This window comes from Malaclemys terrapin, chromosome 5 (assembly GCF_027887155.1).
Source record: "Malaclemys terrapin pileata isolate rMalTer1 chromosome 5, rMalTer1.hap1, whole genome shotgun sequence".
In the NCBI taxonomy this organism is placed as follows: domain Eukaryota; kingdom Metazoa; phylum Chordata; order Testudines; family Emydidae; genus Malaclemys; species Malaclemys terrapin.
This window is the reverse complement of record NC_071509.1, coordinates 116,567,888-116,587,523: the sequence shown is the minus strand read 5'-3', so window position 1 is coordinate 116,587,523 and position 19,636 is coordinate 116,567,888. Positions and strand designations below refer to the sequence as shown.

The window sequence follows — 19,636 nt, the reverse complement described above, 5'->3', positions numbered from 1 at the left end:
TACATCCGTGTGTGGCCGGCGCCAGCCTAGGCACTTCCCGCTTGTTCGTGCTGCAGCGCAGCCGGGAAGCACCCAAGCAGCGATCCCTGCAGGCCTGCGGCAGGGACCTGAGCCCCACTGTAGCTGGCTGCGTCCCCGGTGCCAGCAGTGCCTTTCCTCCTGAGGGCTGTGGGGGCACAGGGGGTGCCCAGTGTCACTGGGCTGCTCGCCCTCCCTTCCCCACTGCCCTGGCCCTTGGGGGAGGGGAGGCTGATTGTGCAGCCTCGAGGCTGCCCGAGCTCTTCATTCGGGGAGGAGGAGGCTTGCACGCCCTCTCGACTAAGTTACTTAAAATCCCCGCCCTTTACGGTGGAGACGGAGCAGAGGCAAGCTGGTGCCATGGGGGGGGGGCGGGGGTGTGGAGCTCCGGCGGCTTTTTTATTTTTTTTTGTGCTCTGCCACCGGCTTTTTTTTTTTTTTTAAAGTTGGTTTCCCCCCCCCGCCCCCGTCCCGATATTTCACCCTAGAGATCAAAGGATAGCAGGCTGGATCCTCATTAGGAAGCTCTCAGTCTTGCCTAGTAGGGTACTCAACTTAGCACACAGTCCCCCAAAATGACCACACTATAAACTTCAATCAAGCTGGCACATGGCAAGCAAGCAAAACAGATAAACTAACCCAGGCAAGGGTGCCATACTGCTTCTCTACCTGGAGATCTCCCTTGCAAAATCCCATTTGCTGCTCCACTCACTCTAGCTTACAATGCTATTGATAACACACTCCAATTCTCCACAAGATTTTCAGTTCCATATCCAGCAGACACCAAAAAATAATACATACCCCTGCTTCAGCAAACTCGTACTCTAGAACAAAACCTTAGCAATGACCTCATATGTTTTTATATCAACAAATCAAACACATTTGACTGTCACACAATCCTTGCATTTGGCAAGTTATTCTGCCTTAACACTACAGGGTAAGGGGCCCAAACTTTCTCTCCTCCAATCTCTGGCCTCCACTTCTGCCTATCCTCTCTGTTCTATAGTGTGTCCTCTCCTGCCTCACTCCCTTCCTCCTGCTGCTACTTTCTCTATTCCAAGAACTTCCACTGCCTTCCATCTGTCAGCCCCCAACCATTTCCTTCCTACTGATGCAAACCCTCCTCAGACAAAAAACTTCAGTGAGGTAAATTTACACAAAAATTCCAATATGTTTGTTCACTTCGTTCGAACTGAATATATTGAGGATGAACCTGTTTCCATTGGAGCCAAAGAGAGTTTTGCAGGAGAGGTCTGGTAAGAGTGCTTTGCTTTGGAGGTTTTACACTCACTATCCTCTATTTACTCTGACTGTTTCACTGCCATTGTTAAAGAAATGCTGCAACATTTTGTTGTTTTTTTAATTTCCCTTTTTGTTTTTAAAGTCTGCTTAGAAACTCAAACGTTCTTCCCTCTGCTGTTTTTGCCCTTTTCCACGAATAAACATTTATTTCCTCTAAACCACTTGTTTACCACTTGGTTTTCATTAACATCAGTGCGATCACAACAGTTCTAGGAATAGGATTTTAGCTCATTTACCACCCTTCTGCTGGACAGTTATCTAGCTTCTGAGACTAATGCAAAAAAAAAGTGTGGTTATGCATAAATCAATGGCAGTTTAGACTTTTTGTCCGTTGATTTCTTTAAATCCCTTGAGCCAAATTTCCAAGCTGGCCAACAAAATGTTGGCTATATTTTCAAATCATTTATATAGCACCATAAATGTACACAGTAAGCTATGATCCTTGTTGAGGAAAATTTACAACCAAAGAGACTGATTCTACATTGTGCTGAATGCTTTGAAATCCCATTGAACACAACGGATCAGGCCCCTTTGATGGTTTTATCTGTATGCGCAAATGTCAATTTTGCTTATGTATATGTCATACACTTGCAAAGTGTTCATTGCGTTCTACTTTAACTGCTAGTCCACATCGAAGATAGCTTATGACTACTGTCTGCTAACGGTGCTACTTTAGCTCAAGTGGTAGAGATCTGTGCCTCAGGGTTAAAGGTCGTGGGTTCACATGATGCATAGTAGGGAGTTGTTACAGATACATATGCAAATGTGATTGGCCACTAAATCTGAGCTTTTTTTTTTTTTTTTTTTTTGAACTTTGGTCCTCCATTTCTGCCTTGCTGGATTCAAGTCTCTGAGCTCTTGCAAAGATAGAATGTGGAAAAGCCTCCAGTAAGGGCCCACTCCTGCTTCCATTGAAATCAGTGGGAGTTTTGCTATTCCATGGAAGCAAAGTAGGTCCTAACCTCTTGTGTTCCCTAAGCCTACCTCTGACATCAGACAAGCTTATTTTCCCCACACTCTAAAACTGATGAGGAACTTCTGCTTAATAAATCCCAGTCTACCAAATGGCTTAATTGAGAAAGTGCACCAGCACAAAACAGTATCCCAGGAATAAGCCAAAAAAAAGTTAGCGTTTACAAGTTTCAGAGTAACAGCCGTGTTAGTCTGTATCCGCAAAAAGAAGAACAGGAGTACTTGTGGCACCTTAGAGACTAACAAATTTATTAGAGCATAAGCTTTCGTGGACTACAGCCCACTTCTTCGGATGCATCCGAAGAAGTGGGCTGTAGTCCACGAAAGCTTATGCTCTAATAAATTTGTTAGTCTCTAAGGTGCCACAAGTACTCCTGTTCTTCTTTTAGCGTTTACAGAGTTTCAATGTTATCACCACTAAAAAACATTTTCAGAGATGGTCCTGATAATGAGCAGCACCACAAAGACAAGAGAGTACCCACGGTGATTCAGAGACCAAACGATAGGAGAAGATCTAGATCTAAAACTTGACCTTAAAAATAATAATAATAAAAAAAAAGAAGGTTAAGACAGGCATATATCTAAGCAGCTGATGGTCTGGTGTGATATCCCAAGTGAACGGACTGGCTTCTTGCTTCTGTGCACTGATCATCTATTCCCTGGGAGAGTTACAGTACCTTGAACCAAAGATAGAGATACAAAGATATAGATGCCAGTTTCTAGATCTTTCTTGCACTGTCATGAGACCTTTCCTATTAATGATACAAAAAACATTTCTCTCCCTGCAACCAACACACAGGGAATTACAAAACCTCAGCCTTCCCTTGCTACTAGAGCTAAGCATGCCGAGGGTCACAGATTACCACGGGTTGGCAGGCTTTCTGTACTCTTTCTATACCAGAGCGGGGAGGGAAAGCTAGATTTTAAAGTGTTAAGAAGCAAAGAAGGTAAACAAAAAATAGCCTCAGATGATTCATTTAGCTATACTCAGTATATAAAAGGGTGGTTCAGAAGTACCCTAGTCATGAGATCAAACAACAAACAATGAGATGCATTTTGTGAACTAATCCCCAACATGGAGAAATCAGAACTTATCTGAAAGGGATTTCTTGGTCAGAGCTGACAGTTTGTCCTTGAACAACATTATACATACTCAGAGGCTCAACCTACTCCTACACTATATGGACAGTTTTGCCATGGATATCATTCAGAGTTGGATCAGGCCTTTGTTGCTTTCTTGAGAGGTAGAGGGGGTTGTATTTAACTGAGATAATGTTACTTAATTTACGGGGGGAAACAGACTACTTAATGTCCAAAAAAATTATACAATTTTTAGAACATAAGTGAGATTTGCAGGAAAGGAAGAGCCAAATCCTTACAGGCAGATTCCCATAAATTAACCTAAGACAGTACATGTATTAATGAAAAAAACAGATGTAAATTGCTGTCTCATTACTTCACAGAGAATACGAGCACTTCCACCCCCTTAGGTCATCCATTTGAATCCAGCCTCCTTTGGTAGAGATTGAAAGTTGTTCCCATCTAATGGATGTTTGTAGTACCTTCATGAGAAAAGTTAGGCGAGTCACAATTCTAGTTCTCATTACAAACTCTCAGCCATGCTTTCCACTACATTGCAAGTTACATTGGGGCAGGGACTGTCTCTTTACTATGTGTTTGTTCCCAGCTCAATGGGGCCCTGATCTTAGTTGGGTCCTCTAGCAAACATTCCAGTAGCAGGGGTCAAAATTGTGTTACCCACATGTTTTGCAACACACTTCTACATGCAAATTTCTGTTAAATGGAAGGGGAGTTAAAAACAAGAAATAATCACAAGGCAGAGCAAAAAGACAAACCCACATGATTCAATCTTTTATTAAAATCCCTGGGATTGGCAGTAGTGATGAATATATTGCTTGTGGGGAGAATTGTATGAGGATGATAACGATGGATTCCTATAGAAGACACAGTATTAATGCAATGAAGAATAATGACACAACTGAGTTATTCCAACAGGATCCTGGACTCAGGCTTTCTGCATGCCCAGGGCAACCACCCTGTAACCTTAAAGGAAGAGAGTGGTGGGCAAAGGAGGTACAGATCTCTCAGGAGACTAGAGGCTCACTCTGGCTATACCTCTCCACATACCCAGGCTCCTCTCCTGTGACTAAAACTATTTCCTGAATGGGAAAGTAATACATTAGGAAAGGAAGGCATTTTTAAGATATCATAATGGCTTTTAGCAGCCCGAAATGAGGAGACACCACCATGTGACCAGCCAGCTTTCCACAGACTGCCGTGGGCCACAAATCCCTGACTGAGAACTCTTGATGTATAGGAAGGTCAGCAGCCTAATCTGCTGTAGGCCACACTTCAGACACAGAAGCAAAACTGGATCCAATGGATTAACAAAGCAAACACTCTTCCAAAATGTTTTGCAGGAATTTTTGATGAATGAATCTTTGTTGCATAAACAAAGATTCCTTTACTATAGGAAGTTTCAAGTCACTGCCCCATTATATACTGTACTCTTGATACTCTATGGGAGCAATTAAGTCCCACAGATCATCTCAAATACTTGACAACCACACAGACTTTTAAAAATGAGCTGCACTACTGGAAGCAGAGAAAGATACTTTTTTAAGCTCTTTTACCGCACAGTATCAGCGGTTGGGTTTTTCTTCATATTGGCATCACAGCTATGATGTATGACTCGACTAAGACTTTGATTTAACTACATCCAAAAAATGTAGAGCAGTTGCACATAATTGGGACCAGCAGTGTGTGTCACAGATGAAAGAAAAACAGATACAAATATTATTCCACGGCATTATCAGACAATTTACTAGAAGCATATTTTTAAACATTACTCCCCAGATGACTTTGACAAACCCTTCAGATCTGATAGTTGTATTTTGAGGCTGGAAGGGGAAGTCCAATTCTGACACTTCCACCTGTAATTGCATAGCATAGCTATCACACTGATTGTCCATAAAGGGTTTAGTAACCACTCATTATATATTGCATATGCAGTTGATAATTAGCAATATTTCTTATCAGTTGACATAGCCTTCAGATACAGCTGGTCATTCATTCACAATACTTCATTTTATTTGGATAGTGTCTCATTGAAAAGTATGATTCAAAATGGAGAAAATATCATTTCATTTTAATTTAAGGGAAGCCTCCCTTAACAATGAGTTTTTAGTTCTGCAAACAGCTCATTTGCAACATTTGTTTTAGTAGCTCTTTTTCACACAGTAATCCTTCTCTTGTCTCATCTCTATTTGCCCCTCTGCCCTTCAATATTATTCCTAATACTTTGAAAGAGGGCAAAATTGACTTAAACTAGTGATGAGCTCTCAGACAACTTTTTTTTCATACGATTTAATACAGACATTCATTGACTTTGTTTCAGGATTCTTTTGGTGTCAACAATGGATTATGAAAGTATCTTGCATCTTTCCTGAGGTTACAAGATTCTGCAGGAAAATGAACAAAGGCTGCTGATTTTTCTCTTCCTTTTTCTTTAAATATTTATCATTTACTGAAGCCTGTGTATAAGGGCATTATACAGACAGCTGTTACATCACATAGAATTTCTGTTTTAAAATCATGGGATTTAATCCTACATTCCTTACTCACTCGAAATGCCCACTAAAGACAAGGTAGGGTGACCACAGGGCAAGTGTGAAAAATCGGGACAGGGGGTTGGGGGTAATAGGTGCCTAAAGCCCCCAAAATCGGGACATTTGATCACACTAGGATAAGAAGAGATTTGCGTGAGCAAAGAAAGCAGGATATGGCTGAAAGCAAGAACAACATAAGGAAGAGTCTATTTCATAGCAATGTATATAGCTAAGGGTTCCACATTTTGTGAAAGCCTTTTTGTTTCTCAGTTTAAGTCAATTCTCACTCTAAGTTGGCAGTTTACTGAGCAACTTCTGAAGTCCATTTATGAGTTGCTATTTAAAAAAAAAAATTAAATTTTCCACTGGGAGACAAAACATCCAATTTAATAGATCATCAGCACAGTTTACTTACTTTAATAACCCAGAGGTTTATCCTCCTTCTCAGTACACAAACATACTTAAAAGGATACCATCAGGTCAGTTGAGACCCCAAAATGATGTTTCAGAAAACCACGCACCTACAAAGTTTATCAAAATAAATGTTTCCATAAATTTTATATTATTGTAAGGGAAATTATTTATGGAAGTTGTCCAATGGGATTAAAACCCAATCATTGCAGCATCCTGCTAACATATGCAAACCAGCAAGAGAAACAACCTACACCCAGCAATCCCATCCACCTCCAACAGCATTTGCAGGATACAGCCCTGTGGTCTAGCCATCAACATAGTATAGCCTCTTTTCAATGCACATACATAAATTCTTTGGAAGTTAATGGAATGCTATGGAAAAATAGACCTATCCCAAAGTCTCTGACTTTCCTGACAAGAAACATTATAATGACTAAGGAATATCAAGAGCAGAATCAAAACTCACCAAATCCAGATCTCCTCACTTGCATTCGTCTTCAGGTTTTTGTATCAAAGGATAAGGAAGGTGATCACTGTGTGCACACTTATTTTTAGCAATTGTCACAGCAGTATTGTCAGCAATAGTAGTGTCTCCATGCAATTAATAATGGTCTCTTTTCCACTTCAAGTGCTTCACATGTTTTTTTCTATAACTACATCTTCAGCTAGAGATGGTTATAACATCAGGTTGTTAGCTAACTGAAGGATTGTCAATCCTGCAGAATACTGGAAACTGGTCTTCAGTTAGCATCAGAGGGAGACACACCTTAAGTCTGAAACCATTTATAAGTTGTTGTCATGGTATGTTTCACCTATTGTTTTACAGAGGGTTTGTATGGTAACTATATTAACCCTATTTTACAAACACCCCCTTGTGTCTGGTTTTGTCATATATCTACTACATTGTTGTAGCAAGACCAGGGGACTATTCAACTAGAAAGAAATTTCACAGAAAACTTAGAGAAAAAAACATTTCTCTAGGATTTCAGGTTTATTTTGACAGGGTTCCTCTCTCATTCAGCTCTCTCTCCTCCCTATCTCTGGCTACATTGCCTCCATGTGTGTTAAACACCAAAACCAGTTCTTAACCATGAGTCTTCTCTCACTTGAGCTTTGTATTCTGGTTTTTACACACAAAGCTCTCTAGCCCAGACTCTTTTTAAGACTCTGCACCTAATTAGGCTCATCTGTACCTGATTGCTTCAGCTCAGGCAGGCATTCCCAGCTGGGACTCTGAAAACCTCAGCTGCAATTTAACACAAAAAGCCCCATCCCAGAGTCTGGCTTGACATAGCTAATCTCCCTCAAGGGATATCACTAGGATTGTGAATGCCTCTCCAGAAAACACTGTAGTTGCATTAGCGTGGAGTGTAATTTACAGTCCTATTGTATTTTAATTAGTTTGCCTTTTCACGATAAAATTATAATGCAACTTAGCAATGGATGTTCCCACCTTCCTACTCAGGCTTTTATTTATTATTACTTGTACTACAGTACTGCCTGTAGGCCCAAAGTGACTGAGAGCCCCATTACGCTGGCTACTATATATACATATAGTAAGAGACCTAAGCAACTTCAATAGGAAGTTTTTGTTAGTTTACAAACAGTTTTTATTTATCAATACTAACTCATTATCACTTCTTCCATTTTAAGTGATATAAATTCTAATATTAATATCACATCATAATGCTCATTTTCTTTTTTAATCAATGGGAGTTAGGCACCTAAATCCCTTTGAAGATCTGGGCCTTCATCCAAGAAAAAATTGTTTTCTGATAGTATACAGTGTACACATTAGTGTCTATACAATATGCCCTGTATTTTTATATACAATATAAGAGGAGCTGATAGGCAACCTAACTATGGAGGGCACTATCACCTTCCATTATAAAGAATCTTTGCAACCTTTTTCTTTAGAAGCTTTAACATCTCGTTTGCTGCAAGACTTTGAAGCTTGGCAGAGACAAAGCCCTTGGGCTAGGGGCGTGCCTTTTATTTGTCCTATGAAATTCTGTTTAGGTATGGTTGAATTATAAACTTTTGAAAATCACCATCGCCTTAAAAATATTGACAGCATTCCAAAACAGTAACACTGAACATGAACATTCTAAAGAGTGTTACTATAGGATAATAGTCATTAATTACATGATCACATACTATTTTTCCATAGGAGTCCTGCCTCATTCAGTGCATGGAAGAGACACAGAAAGGGTTAGAATTAAGATTGCATGGGCAACCTTAAACATAGTATCTCCTAATTTTTCAGTGTTTAACTTTGCAACTTGAATAACATTTTTAATGTAGTTATTTACACTAATTTATTTATGCATTAATTATAATTACCTTTTCCTATTATACCTTACACCTATTATACAACAGTTTCGCTACCCATCATGTTTGGTCATTTTAAAATGCTGAATAGAGATTCTGTATTAGAATGCATTTTTCCCAATAAGTCACACATGGTTTACTGAAATCACGAATGCATATTTGTTCATTTCTGCAGATGTTCTCTTTGTTGTGCTGTTTAAGCTCATATGTCACTACTTTTACTTTTTTAATAGCTTTAAAAGGTCAAAATTAAAGATAAGATTGAACCAAAACTCTGAATGCTGATAAAACATTCAGAACTGGAAACTTTGTTTGGGTTCATCTCTGTTCATGATTAAACAAAACATGAAAAGGGTTTATTTATAAAGATCACATGGTAAATCATATAATATATCACTTAATGTAAATATTCTGGTGATTATCTTTGCATCTTTCCCTGACTTTTCTAAAGAGACTTCATTCAACTGAATTATTTATTTATCATCTTCAACTTTTCAGTATTATTCTCAATATGAATATATTCAAATATGTCTGTGGATAGTATTTTATCATATACAAACAACAACAATTAACATATCATTAAAGTGGAGATTGCAGCCACACAACTGTCACCTTAATTCTGTCCCCCTTGGCCAGAATTCATGTAAACTGGAACAAGTAGGCGCAAATTACAACTCCCTCCACCAGCTGATCCCCATGCACCCGACAGGGTTCACACCCCCTGGGAGGCCACAGGTGTTGCTGCTGCTGCCTTCCCTCAGGATGTTCCACCTGAAGTAGGCTGCTTTAAGCTGTGACTGGAGCCAAGCACACACCCAGACTGCTAAGGGATGATTTGCTTCTGCACATAATAGGGTTTCCTGGGATGTCTTATGAAACTACACTGGCAACCTGTACAGCCTTTAGCAAAGAAGAGGTTATGACCACTTTATATCAGTACAACCTCCTCTCATCTCAGTGGATCTTTGGCTACGGCAGGCCGCGGTAAAGGTCTATGCTAATAGTAGCCAGCACAGAGTCTGGGCTGAGTTTGATGCCTTGCATGTACATCATAATAGGGCTCTGCACATTTATAATATATTTTAACTAGTCCAAAATTCCACATGTCTGCATCTAAAGTTAGAGCAAAGGCTGAGATGGGCCTCAGTTGAATCCCTAGAAAACCGACATTCTCAAACTTTGGGTGGAGGGGACAGGGGAAGGAAGCTAGACCAGGATCCAAATTTTGCAACGAGGCCAATTTCTAATAAATAGAGACAGTTCTTTTCCTTAACACAGTAAAATACTTGCACCATAAAAATGCAGATAAGAGGAAAATTAGGAGACTGTTAATGGACTAAAGAATCTTCCACCTCTGGATCACAGGTTTAAAACCAGCCCAGTTCAGTAGTGAACAAGCACTGTTACCATATGATTACTGTATGTTCCCTATGGGAAATGTGTCTGGTAATTTCAGACCAGTTAACACATCACAAAAGCCACTAATACTCTTCTGCACCCTTGCTGGCTATCCCAGAAGAGTTGGCATGAACTCTCATCTACTCTCTCACTCTCAGAATTGAGCCCCTCCAGGAATGAAGCAAAGTGGCATGGCAGTGTAAGGAACCTTTCACAGCTACTGCCTGGCTGCACCCTGCATCTGTTCTGTAGAGAGAGAATGCCATCCTCCAGGGCTGTCCATCTGGCATCTTCCAAGAACAGTAAATTTAAAAATACATATATATTTAAAAACCCTACAGGTACCAAAATGAAGACAATTGAAAAAGAAGAAAGAACACAGAGAGGTTTTCTGATCAGAAGGATTTCAGATTACTCAGTCACTGCTGTTAACCTGATTCTCCTACTGATGATTGGTTCCCACATTCCTAGGTGGTGTATTTACTCTGTGTGTGTACTGACTAGCGCTAATTGCAATTTTTTGACCAAAACCTTTTTTTGTCAAAACCAAAACTTTTCATAGGAACCGATCAGTTTAGATGACACTTTTGTCAGGAAGGTTTCTCATGTCCAATATAGGATTTCTGGTCAAAATGAGACAGAGAGACCCACTCCAAAAGTTAGGGCAGTCACCTGAGATGTACAAACCCCAGCTCTGCCTGATTTGGGACAGCAACTTGAACCTAGTCCTCCCACATCCCACGTGAGTACTCTGGGGTCTCTTTCTGTCTGTTTTTATGAAAAATTTTGAAAGGTTAATCCTGATATGGAATGGAAAAATCTTTGAAATCTCAAACATTTTCATTGAATGGGAAAACTACTTCCTCCTAATACTGACTTCATTGCTATTGCTGATCATGTTGTCATCTCTCTCTCACCTGCATGCTGAATTTCTCACACTATATAATACATCCTGACACCTTTGCTTCTTGCTTCAGTTTTGTTTTCACTTTCACCTCTGGAATGCAGCAAAAGTCTCTAGCTACAATTTCAGTGCTCCAGATAAGCAGCAACACTGATAAGGGGATAAGGATGTTCCACCAATTTTACCCAAGATTATTCTTTGGTCTCTAAATGGCACTGTTCAACTTTCATTCAAAAGGGATGTCTGATCGTATTTTCATGCTCTGTTATCGCTAGTCAGTTTCTCTTTAAACTTATAGACAGCTCAAATCTGAGCACTCCACTTTTCTCCCTTAAATTTAAATTGCACTACAAATCATATGTCTTTTCCTGCTAATGTACTAGACAGTCCGCACTTCTTATGCATTATGAACAGATCCTTGAAGATAGTAAGGAAGAGCTGTTTCCTGTTTTTTTCTCTTCATTCAAAAAATTGTAATCCAAAAATCACAGAGGACTCTCCTCCTCAATCTTCCCAGCCTTAACTGAATCTTAATATGACCTGTGCTCCTTAGTACTTTTGGATAATTCCTCTGACTTCCTGCTTGTGTAGACAACTTCTGTTTCAGAACCCATCATTTAGGCTCTGATCTAGCAAACTTTAAGCACATGAGGAGTCCCACTGAAGTCATGGGACTACTCATGTGGTTAAAGGTATGCACATGCCAAAGTACTTGGCTGGATCAGGACTTTAAGGGGTAGTTTTACAATGTGGGGGCTCAAGTTGCTATAGGGGGTGACAATGCAGATAGTGTGCCTGTTCCGTCACCTGTGTGGAGTCCAGAGCCAGGGAAGGCTTCCATAGGATCTGGGACAAGGAGGTAGCTGACCCATCCTCTGCGAAGGTAGTAGGAGATCTGTAGAAGGGGCCTTCTAAATGTGGATACACCACAGGACGAGTTAAACATCTTGGTAATGAAGTACTTAAAGGATTATTTTCACATTGCCCTGTTTTCATCAAGTGTAGGGTGTGCTGAAAACAAGTGTGAAAATACAATTAAAATCTGCATGACAAATTTTATATTTACCTAGATTTTATAGGGTTTTTTCCTCCTGAGGAGATAGTCCCTAAAATAAGCACTGAAAATCAGAAGAAAATTTTTTGAAACCAACTTGCAAAACCCTAAGTGTGAGTGACAACAACACCCATTATATTCTAAAATACTTCACTCTGAAATGGTGTCATTTGCAAGAGCTTTGTTAAACATTCAGTAATTTTTTAAGCTTTATATGATAAATACCACTGACAGTAGGATGCAGGCCTTTAAACAATATGGGATGACCTCACATGCTTAAGGAAAAAGCACATGCCTTTCTGAATCAGGGTCATAGCTAGCAAGTGCAAATAATGCACTCAATCCAACAAGCATTTCAGAAATATAACTCCAGTTCAGGAGCCTGATCCAAAGCCCATTAAAATCAACTGAAAGACTCCCATAGAGTTCAGTGCCCCAAGTCAGTAGGAGATTTGCATGTAGAGTGGTTTCAGAATGTGGCCCAATAACTAGAAGTGTTATTGTGATAACATAAGTACATCAAAATGTAATCAACATAATGGCTTCTAATTAATGTACTCATTTGGTTTGTAACATCCTGAATTTATTGCCATGCTGCAAGGCCTCTCTTCTCCTTCCCTCATAAGAAGCTGTGAGAGATGTGGTGGTGTGGGACTCTAATAGTAGTTGCATAAGAAGAATCAATAATTTTAGCTGTATGCGGGTTATTTGATTTCATCTTGGGGCTTATATCTTTGTAGATGTAGTATTAAATGTTTGTGAAGAGCACTCACTGCATTGCATGGATGCTGTTTCATTGCAGCATAGTAAAAGTCCAAATAACAAATCGCAAACTCATATCCAAGGATCAGAAACATGACTGCCGAGTGGTTCCTTTTTAAGTGTAATTAAAAATAATTCTAAACATACAGTAAACAAAATGCATATTAAGCATGGAAGGCATTTGTAGCCATCAAACACTTCTTTCATTATTCATCCCTACATATTAATTCAGAATGTTGTGTCGCTGTCTCATGTTTATTGCAGAATAAATATCGTAATGAAAAACTAATTCAGAATGCTAAAAAGTACTTGATTTGAAAGTAAAAATAATCCAGCAGAACCCTAATGGAGATACATGTAACTATGGCAGCTAACAAACTGACTGCTAGCTAACATTGTAAATCATGGTAATAACTCTTTCTAAAATAGTAAAATAAAGATATGCACAGAAAAATAATATTTTCAATGTCATTAAACATATATCTGACTAGTTAGTAGTTAATTCTGCTACAGTCTGAAGACTGCTTTCCTTTCCCTTTGGTTGCTTCTGACCCCATTCTGGTAACCAAGGACAGCCAGGGTGTAGAGCTGCCCAACCATACTCCTTTTACCGTAGACATGCCCTTTTGACAATGGTCAAGAAGGGGTTATAGTACTGGAATTTGCATTCTACTAGAAGATCCTCCTACACACATGGAATACTCCACTAGCCACTTGAGCACACATAACAGCCCAGCAAAGCTTATGGTATTTGTCTCACTTCCCTGGTATATAACATCTCACTTTTCTTTTGGATAGAATGCAATATTGTCTCTGTGTCTACCATGTAGAGAACAACTCTCTGGTTCTAGAATGGCTTCTATTTTTCCCTTCCCTCCATGGGTTGGGGCAACCCCCAACTGTTTGCTATTAAAAATAAATAACTGGAAACGTTAATTCAAGTAATATTCATGACTTAGATGCTGACCAGAGATCTAAGAAATGCACCAAAGGCTTGAAATGTGCAGGAGGATCAAATCAGATTTCTATTGAGGTGAGTCGCCATAGCGGCTCTCAGTCACTACAAGGGATGATTCTGCATATCTGGTTCAAATAACCATACTGAATAAATTATAAGCAAACAAAGCTACAAGCTTCTCTATGGAGTGATTTCTCAAAGATTCCTAGTGTTTAGGTTTGGGACCTGATTTCTTCAAGGTCAGGTCCTTGCTGTCTCTTTACTGTAACTTCATTTTGTCCTAATACTCCAAGTCTTTACTGATTTCACTGTGTAGAGAAGGTCAAATGAATTCAGGAAAGTCCCCTATTCATTTTGCTCACTTCTAGAATCAAACTCAGACTGAACTATTAAAGCCCAGATACTTTCTTCCTCACGTTCAGTTTCCAGCTGGGAAGGAACAGGAAGTGCCAAAATACTTGAAAAAAAGACTGTTCTTGTGGTATTTCCAGCTGGGGCCAGAAGCAAATGTGTCTTGAAATTTCACACAAAAGCCTTGTTACCCGAGATTTCCAGCCTGACCTTTCAATACATAATAGATTTGACTAGTTCAGATAATCATCCAAACTTCTGAAGTGTTATCTGAACTCCAAAAGCTGAGATTCCCCCATAAACACTATGGCTACTTTGTCAACAGAAGATATAAAGAAGAATACATATGCTGCACACTAATCTGATTACTTACCAGGAATCCTTTTTTGAACAGTTTTTAATTTATTAATTTTACCATCTTAATCATGCTACTTTTGAAATCCTAATATAAAAAGCAAACTAAACATTTCAGACCTTAGCAGGACACACCCATTATTATCTATTCTATTTCTAGTATGTTCAAAAACACTTACAGAACAAAAACACTTGCAGAACAGTATCACTGCAATTCCCTGCAGTCAGAAGTTGGCAGTATTTCTGTTCTACTTGAGTGGATGAAGACCAGGCCAGGTGGAGAATGACAAATAACTCTAAAAACCAATTTCAAAATCCAAAATGTAAATTAATGCACCAGTCACCACAATTTACAGCTCTTTTTTGCAAAGAGGTGCAAGAGTGTTACAAAAAACAGGAGATGGAACAGTAGCCTGGAAATTGCTGAATTATATTAATTAAGAATTGTATTCACGTGTTTCAGTAAACATGTCTCAGTCGTAATAGTAACACACCCTAAAATATTTGTCAATTCATAGTTACTGTTATTGACATTGTTTTAATGTAACTTTGTATTAATCTCTTGGCATCCTGATATAATTCAATGTGTGTGCATACTCAAGTTTGTATATACACAAATGAGTATTATATTTAACATACATGCATGTATACACATACACACCTACATAGTATTTGAAATAGTTTTCTTTATATATCTATATTAGAATGTGAAGGGAGAAGGAAAGATGTGTCAATAGATTAATAATTAGCTGTTTTCTTTCAGTGCTTTACCTTTCAGTCCTTCTGCCTTTGTTTAAAACTCAGTGATACTTTGGGTTTTGGATCCCTTACCATCAATGTTCATAAAATGACATCATCTAGCTTACTGCGTTAGGAGGGGTTCTACATTTTTGGTACACACGGATGGGAAAGGCCCATGTGTTTTTTGTCATGATTCTAATGTAATTCTGAAGCAACTAGGGTCCTGCTTTCTAGGTATTTACTTAGGAAGTATTAACAGGTTTACAAATCCTTGCCATGTAAATATCAGAAATACACAATCATTGCAACAGTGAGTTTTGTTTAAAGAGACATTATACAGGAATATTGTCATCAGATCTCTCTCTTTAATAGGGTGGTACCACATTAGAGTGAGCACCATCACAACATAAGGTCTTGCTTTCTACAACTGAATTCATTTTAGACAATTTAGTGCATGTCACTGGAGAGCATAGCATATGTATTAGATTTCAACAGTATAGATACCTTATCGGGAACAGACAGAGGCAGCAAGATGCAGTCAAAAGAAAGACCTAGTACAGCATTGTCACCAGAACTTAATTAGGTTACAAACAGACAGAGCAATAACCCCTTAATTTTTCACTGTGTTGCCAAACAAGTGGAATGAAGGGGAAAGAAATGGGAGAGTCCTTATAATACTTCCACTTACATGAATCAGACCATGAACCCTTGGAGGTCCTGATGTGGAAAGCGATGTAAACTGAAGGTGAGCATGACACTTGAGAGCATTTCTAGATGTTATCATAACTCTTCCATGTTGACACTGAATTTCTCCCTTCCCAACAACTGCAACTCTGACCACTTACAGAGAAAAAAACCTGCCCTCTCCTCTCCTCACATATCCCCGCTTCATTTCCTGAAGCCCAATCCTAGCTGAGCCGGTAACCAAGGAAAACTTCAAACTCCGTCCTCAGCCTGCTTCCTCCTGTGTCAGAGCCACCCTTGCCATCCCCATGTCCCATCAGAGCATGACAATAATAACACAGCCAAGAAAGGTCACACTCATGCCTACACACATTGACACCGCCTCTGTGCTACCCTTCCTGCCATCAGTGCTTCTGCAGATCACAAGCATACACCACACAGCTCTTAAGACACCCAGATGGCTTCAGCCTCTCTTATGTGGCACAGTGCAAATAGAAACCTGCATTCCTCTAGAACACAATAATAAACAGTGTGTCTGTGTGTGAGAGAGAGACAAGTGGTGTTTGTCTGTCATACAATGTCCTGGTATTTGACTATTCCAGGTTATGTGGTGTTTCTCATGTGCAGTGTTTTATGTGTGAGATGAATGAGTCAGGCTTTGTGTGTGTGTGTGTGTGCTGTTTTAACACACGTAGTGTTTGTGTCATCTGTCACATTTGTTTCAGTGCTCTCTGTGTCAGACGTGCATATGCTTTGTGTGACACATGGTGTCAGTGTAAAGTGAGTGTGTGTTTGTTTGGGGTGTATGGAGAGCGTACATTACTCTGTGTTATGCATTCCAGTCAGACTGTGTTGTGTGCCAGTGCCTTGCAATGTGTGTAGTGTGCGGAATCAAGTCAGTGTGTGCCAGGATGTTATTACAATGTGTGATTGGGCCAGTGCCATGCAGGGCGTGTTGTTGTGCCAATGCCATGCAGCGTATTGTGAGGCAGTATATGTTAGTGCCATGCAGTGTACTGTGAGGGACTGTGTGTCAGTACCATGCAGTGGGTGCTGTGAGGTGGTGTGTGTAAGTGCCATGCAATGTGTTGTGAGGTACTGTGTGTCAGTGCCATGCAGTGGGTGCTGTGAGGTGGTGTGTGTCAGTGCCATGCAGTGCGTTGTGAGGCGGTGTGTGTCAGTCCCAAGCTATGTGCCCTCTTCAGGGTGCACCCACCTGGCGAATGCGTGCCTGGCCGGCGGGGGGAGAGGACCCGCCTCCCGGCCCGGGGGAGGTGGGGGAAGCCATCTTCCTGCTCCTGGTCTCCTTCTCGCTGTCACTTTGCTCTCCCCAGCCCTGCTGCCCGGTGTCTGCCTGCGACCGCCGCAGCCGCCTCCCGGCCTCTCCTCTGACAGCGCCAAGGGCAGGAGGAGGGAACTCTGCTCATCCCAGAGCCCCGCTTCTCTCACCCCCCCTCCGCCGCCCGGAGCGGCCCCTGCAGAGCACAGCGCCGTCCCGGCCACCCAGGCCCCCTGCGCGCACTGCAGCGGTGGGTGGGAAGGGCTGGGAGCCGGTCAGTGCATGACCTTGCCGGTAAAAGTCAGCGGCAGTGCGGCTGTGCCTCCGCTCGGGCTCCGCGGCGGGGCGGCTTCTGCTGCAGCCGCGCACCAGCCCTTCTGCCGCCAGTCTCCTCCAGCCCGTGTGTGCGAGCGAGCGAGGGGGTGGGGAGCGGCGCTAGCGCTGGGATTATTCTAGCCGCGCTCAGGGAGAGGAGCGAGCGAGCGAGGAGGCTGGGCCGCTATGAGCTCATGGACAGCTCCTGGAAATAACGTCTCAATACACCACTACTGGCTGGAGCCGAGGGTGGGAAAGTGGGAGTCCCCCACCCCCCAATACACATACACACCATTACCAGCACCCAGCCCCGCATCAGGAATTAGCCCAGGCAGTTAGGAGCTGATACCTGACTTGCTTCCCTTTTAGCGCTTTGGCAACTGGCATAGGAATCAGGTGTCTTGCTGGTGGGCAATGGGAAAAGTGCATGGGGCCTTCTCGTGCTTCGGGGAGAGGAGTGTGAGCCGTGGGAGACAAAAGCGTTGTTGATCTTTGTTTTGAGTGAAGGTGCTGTGAGTCTTGCGGGCCAGGTGAACGCTGGGAGCTTCATCACGGCAATGGTACTTCAGTGCAAAGTTACAGAAATCTGGGTTAGTGAAGTATCAGGGGGTAGCCGTGTTAGTCTGGGTTAGTGAAGTTAGTGAAGTTTCTGGTGACTGGACTGAAAGAAAGTGTGTTTGGGTGGAGTAGCGGATGTGTGTATATACTTACTCTGCTTTCTGTCTTTGAGAGCCTGGGGAAATGATGCTAGGAAATTAACATAATCAGCACAAATGCATTAATGATAAGGCTAGGTCTACCCAGAGCATGTTTGTAATTAAAGCCCACAGGGAGCGTCCTGCACAGGTACACATTTATACAATTCTGTGCGTAGAGGACCTTTAAGGAACTGCCGTTTAATGTGTGATGCTGTACTATCCATTACAGGGAGCAGGCCAGCCCCCTGAAAACTTTACATTGATCAAGACAATATGAAATATAATAATGATACTTAAGATTTTGCAAACATAAATATTTTTGTGTTTATACTTGTTTGTAAAGCCCTAAGTATCCTTATAATAGACTAAAACTTTACATTCTGACATCTCACCTCACTGAAGGATTAACAGAATTTCACTAATTAGGTAAAAGTAATAAAGAATGAATTCATATCGTCCTTGGCAGGCTTGTCTTTTCAGTCCGTGCTAGAGCACTCATTAAAGAGTGACCATTTTTGAACCTTCAAAAGATTCCACATTAGAATTCTGAGTGCTCTAGAGGCTAATATTGTGACGTTGTGCAGTCTATATGGATTTATAAAAACATAAGAAGTGAATATAATGTAACTGGAATATGCTTCATGCAAAAGGTCTCTTGTAAGGTATCATTACAAAGTTTATAATTACTGAGTGTGATCATCCCATTTGTATAAATGTACCACTCTTGTATCTAAAACTAGAAATATGAAATATAACTCTGAGGGCCTATTGTAATTATGTAAAGTGCGGGCCATTAATGATGGTTTGGAATCTTGATGACTCCCATTAACAAGGGCCATTGTCTGCAGATGGCTGTGTTTACCTGTTAGTCTTCCTGTATGTGTGTGTGTGCTGGCAAGTGGGCAATGAAGTCTTGCAGTGACATGTGATCATGTCACCTGAACTGGAATCCATCTTTAACCTGGTGGTTTTCCAGTGGGGGGGGGGAGGGGTGGAAACCTAGAGGGACAAAGGGTTCCCGCCTTATGCAAAAGATATATAAAGGGGTGGAAGAGAACAGAGGGAGAGAGGAGCCATCATGAAGAATCCCCTAGCTATCACCTGAGCTGGAACAAGAGCTGTACCAGGGGAAAGAATTGTGCCCAGGACTGGAAGGTGTCCAGTCTGAGAAAAACTTACTGAAGCATCTCTGAGGGTGAAATTATCTGTCTTTAGTTTGATTAGACATAGATTTGCACATTTTATTTTATTGTACTTGGTGACTTACTTTGTTCTGTCTGTTACTACTTGGAACCACTTAAATCCTATTTTCTGTATTTAATAAAATCACTTTTCATTTAGTAATTTACTCAGAGTATGTATTAATACCTGGGGAAGCAAACAACTGTGCATATCTCTCTATTAGTGTTATAGAGGGCGAACAATTTATGAGTTTACTCTGCATAAGCTTTATACAGGGTAAAACAGATTTA

The 19,636-nt window shown here is 40.8% G+C and overlaps 1 protein-coding gene across 1 annotated transcript in view; it reads right to left on the bottom strand.

The window, feature by feature from the left end:
- The window catches only part of ANK2 (ankyrin 2), a 583,802-nt gene extending 566,283 nt beyond the window's left edge, over positions 1 to 17,519 (bottom strand). The window contains exon 1 of the mRNA XM_054029227.1: positions 17,089 to 17,519. Coding sequence (XP_053885202.1) covers positions 17,089 to 17,160 — 72 coding nt within the window. The 5' untranslated portion in view covers positions 17,161 to 17,519. The remainder of the gene's footprint in view (positions 1 to 17,088) is intronic.
- Between the last annotated feature and the right edge of the window lie 2,117 nt (positions 17,520 to 19,636).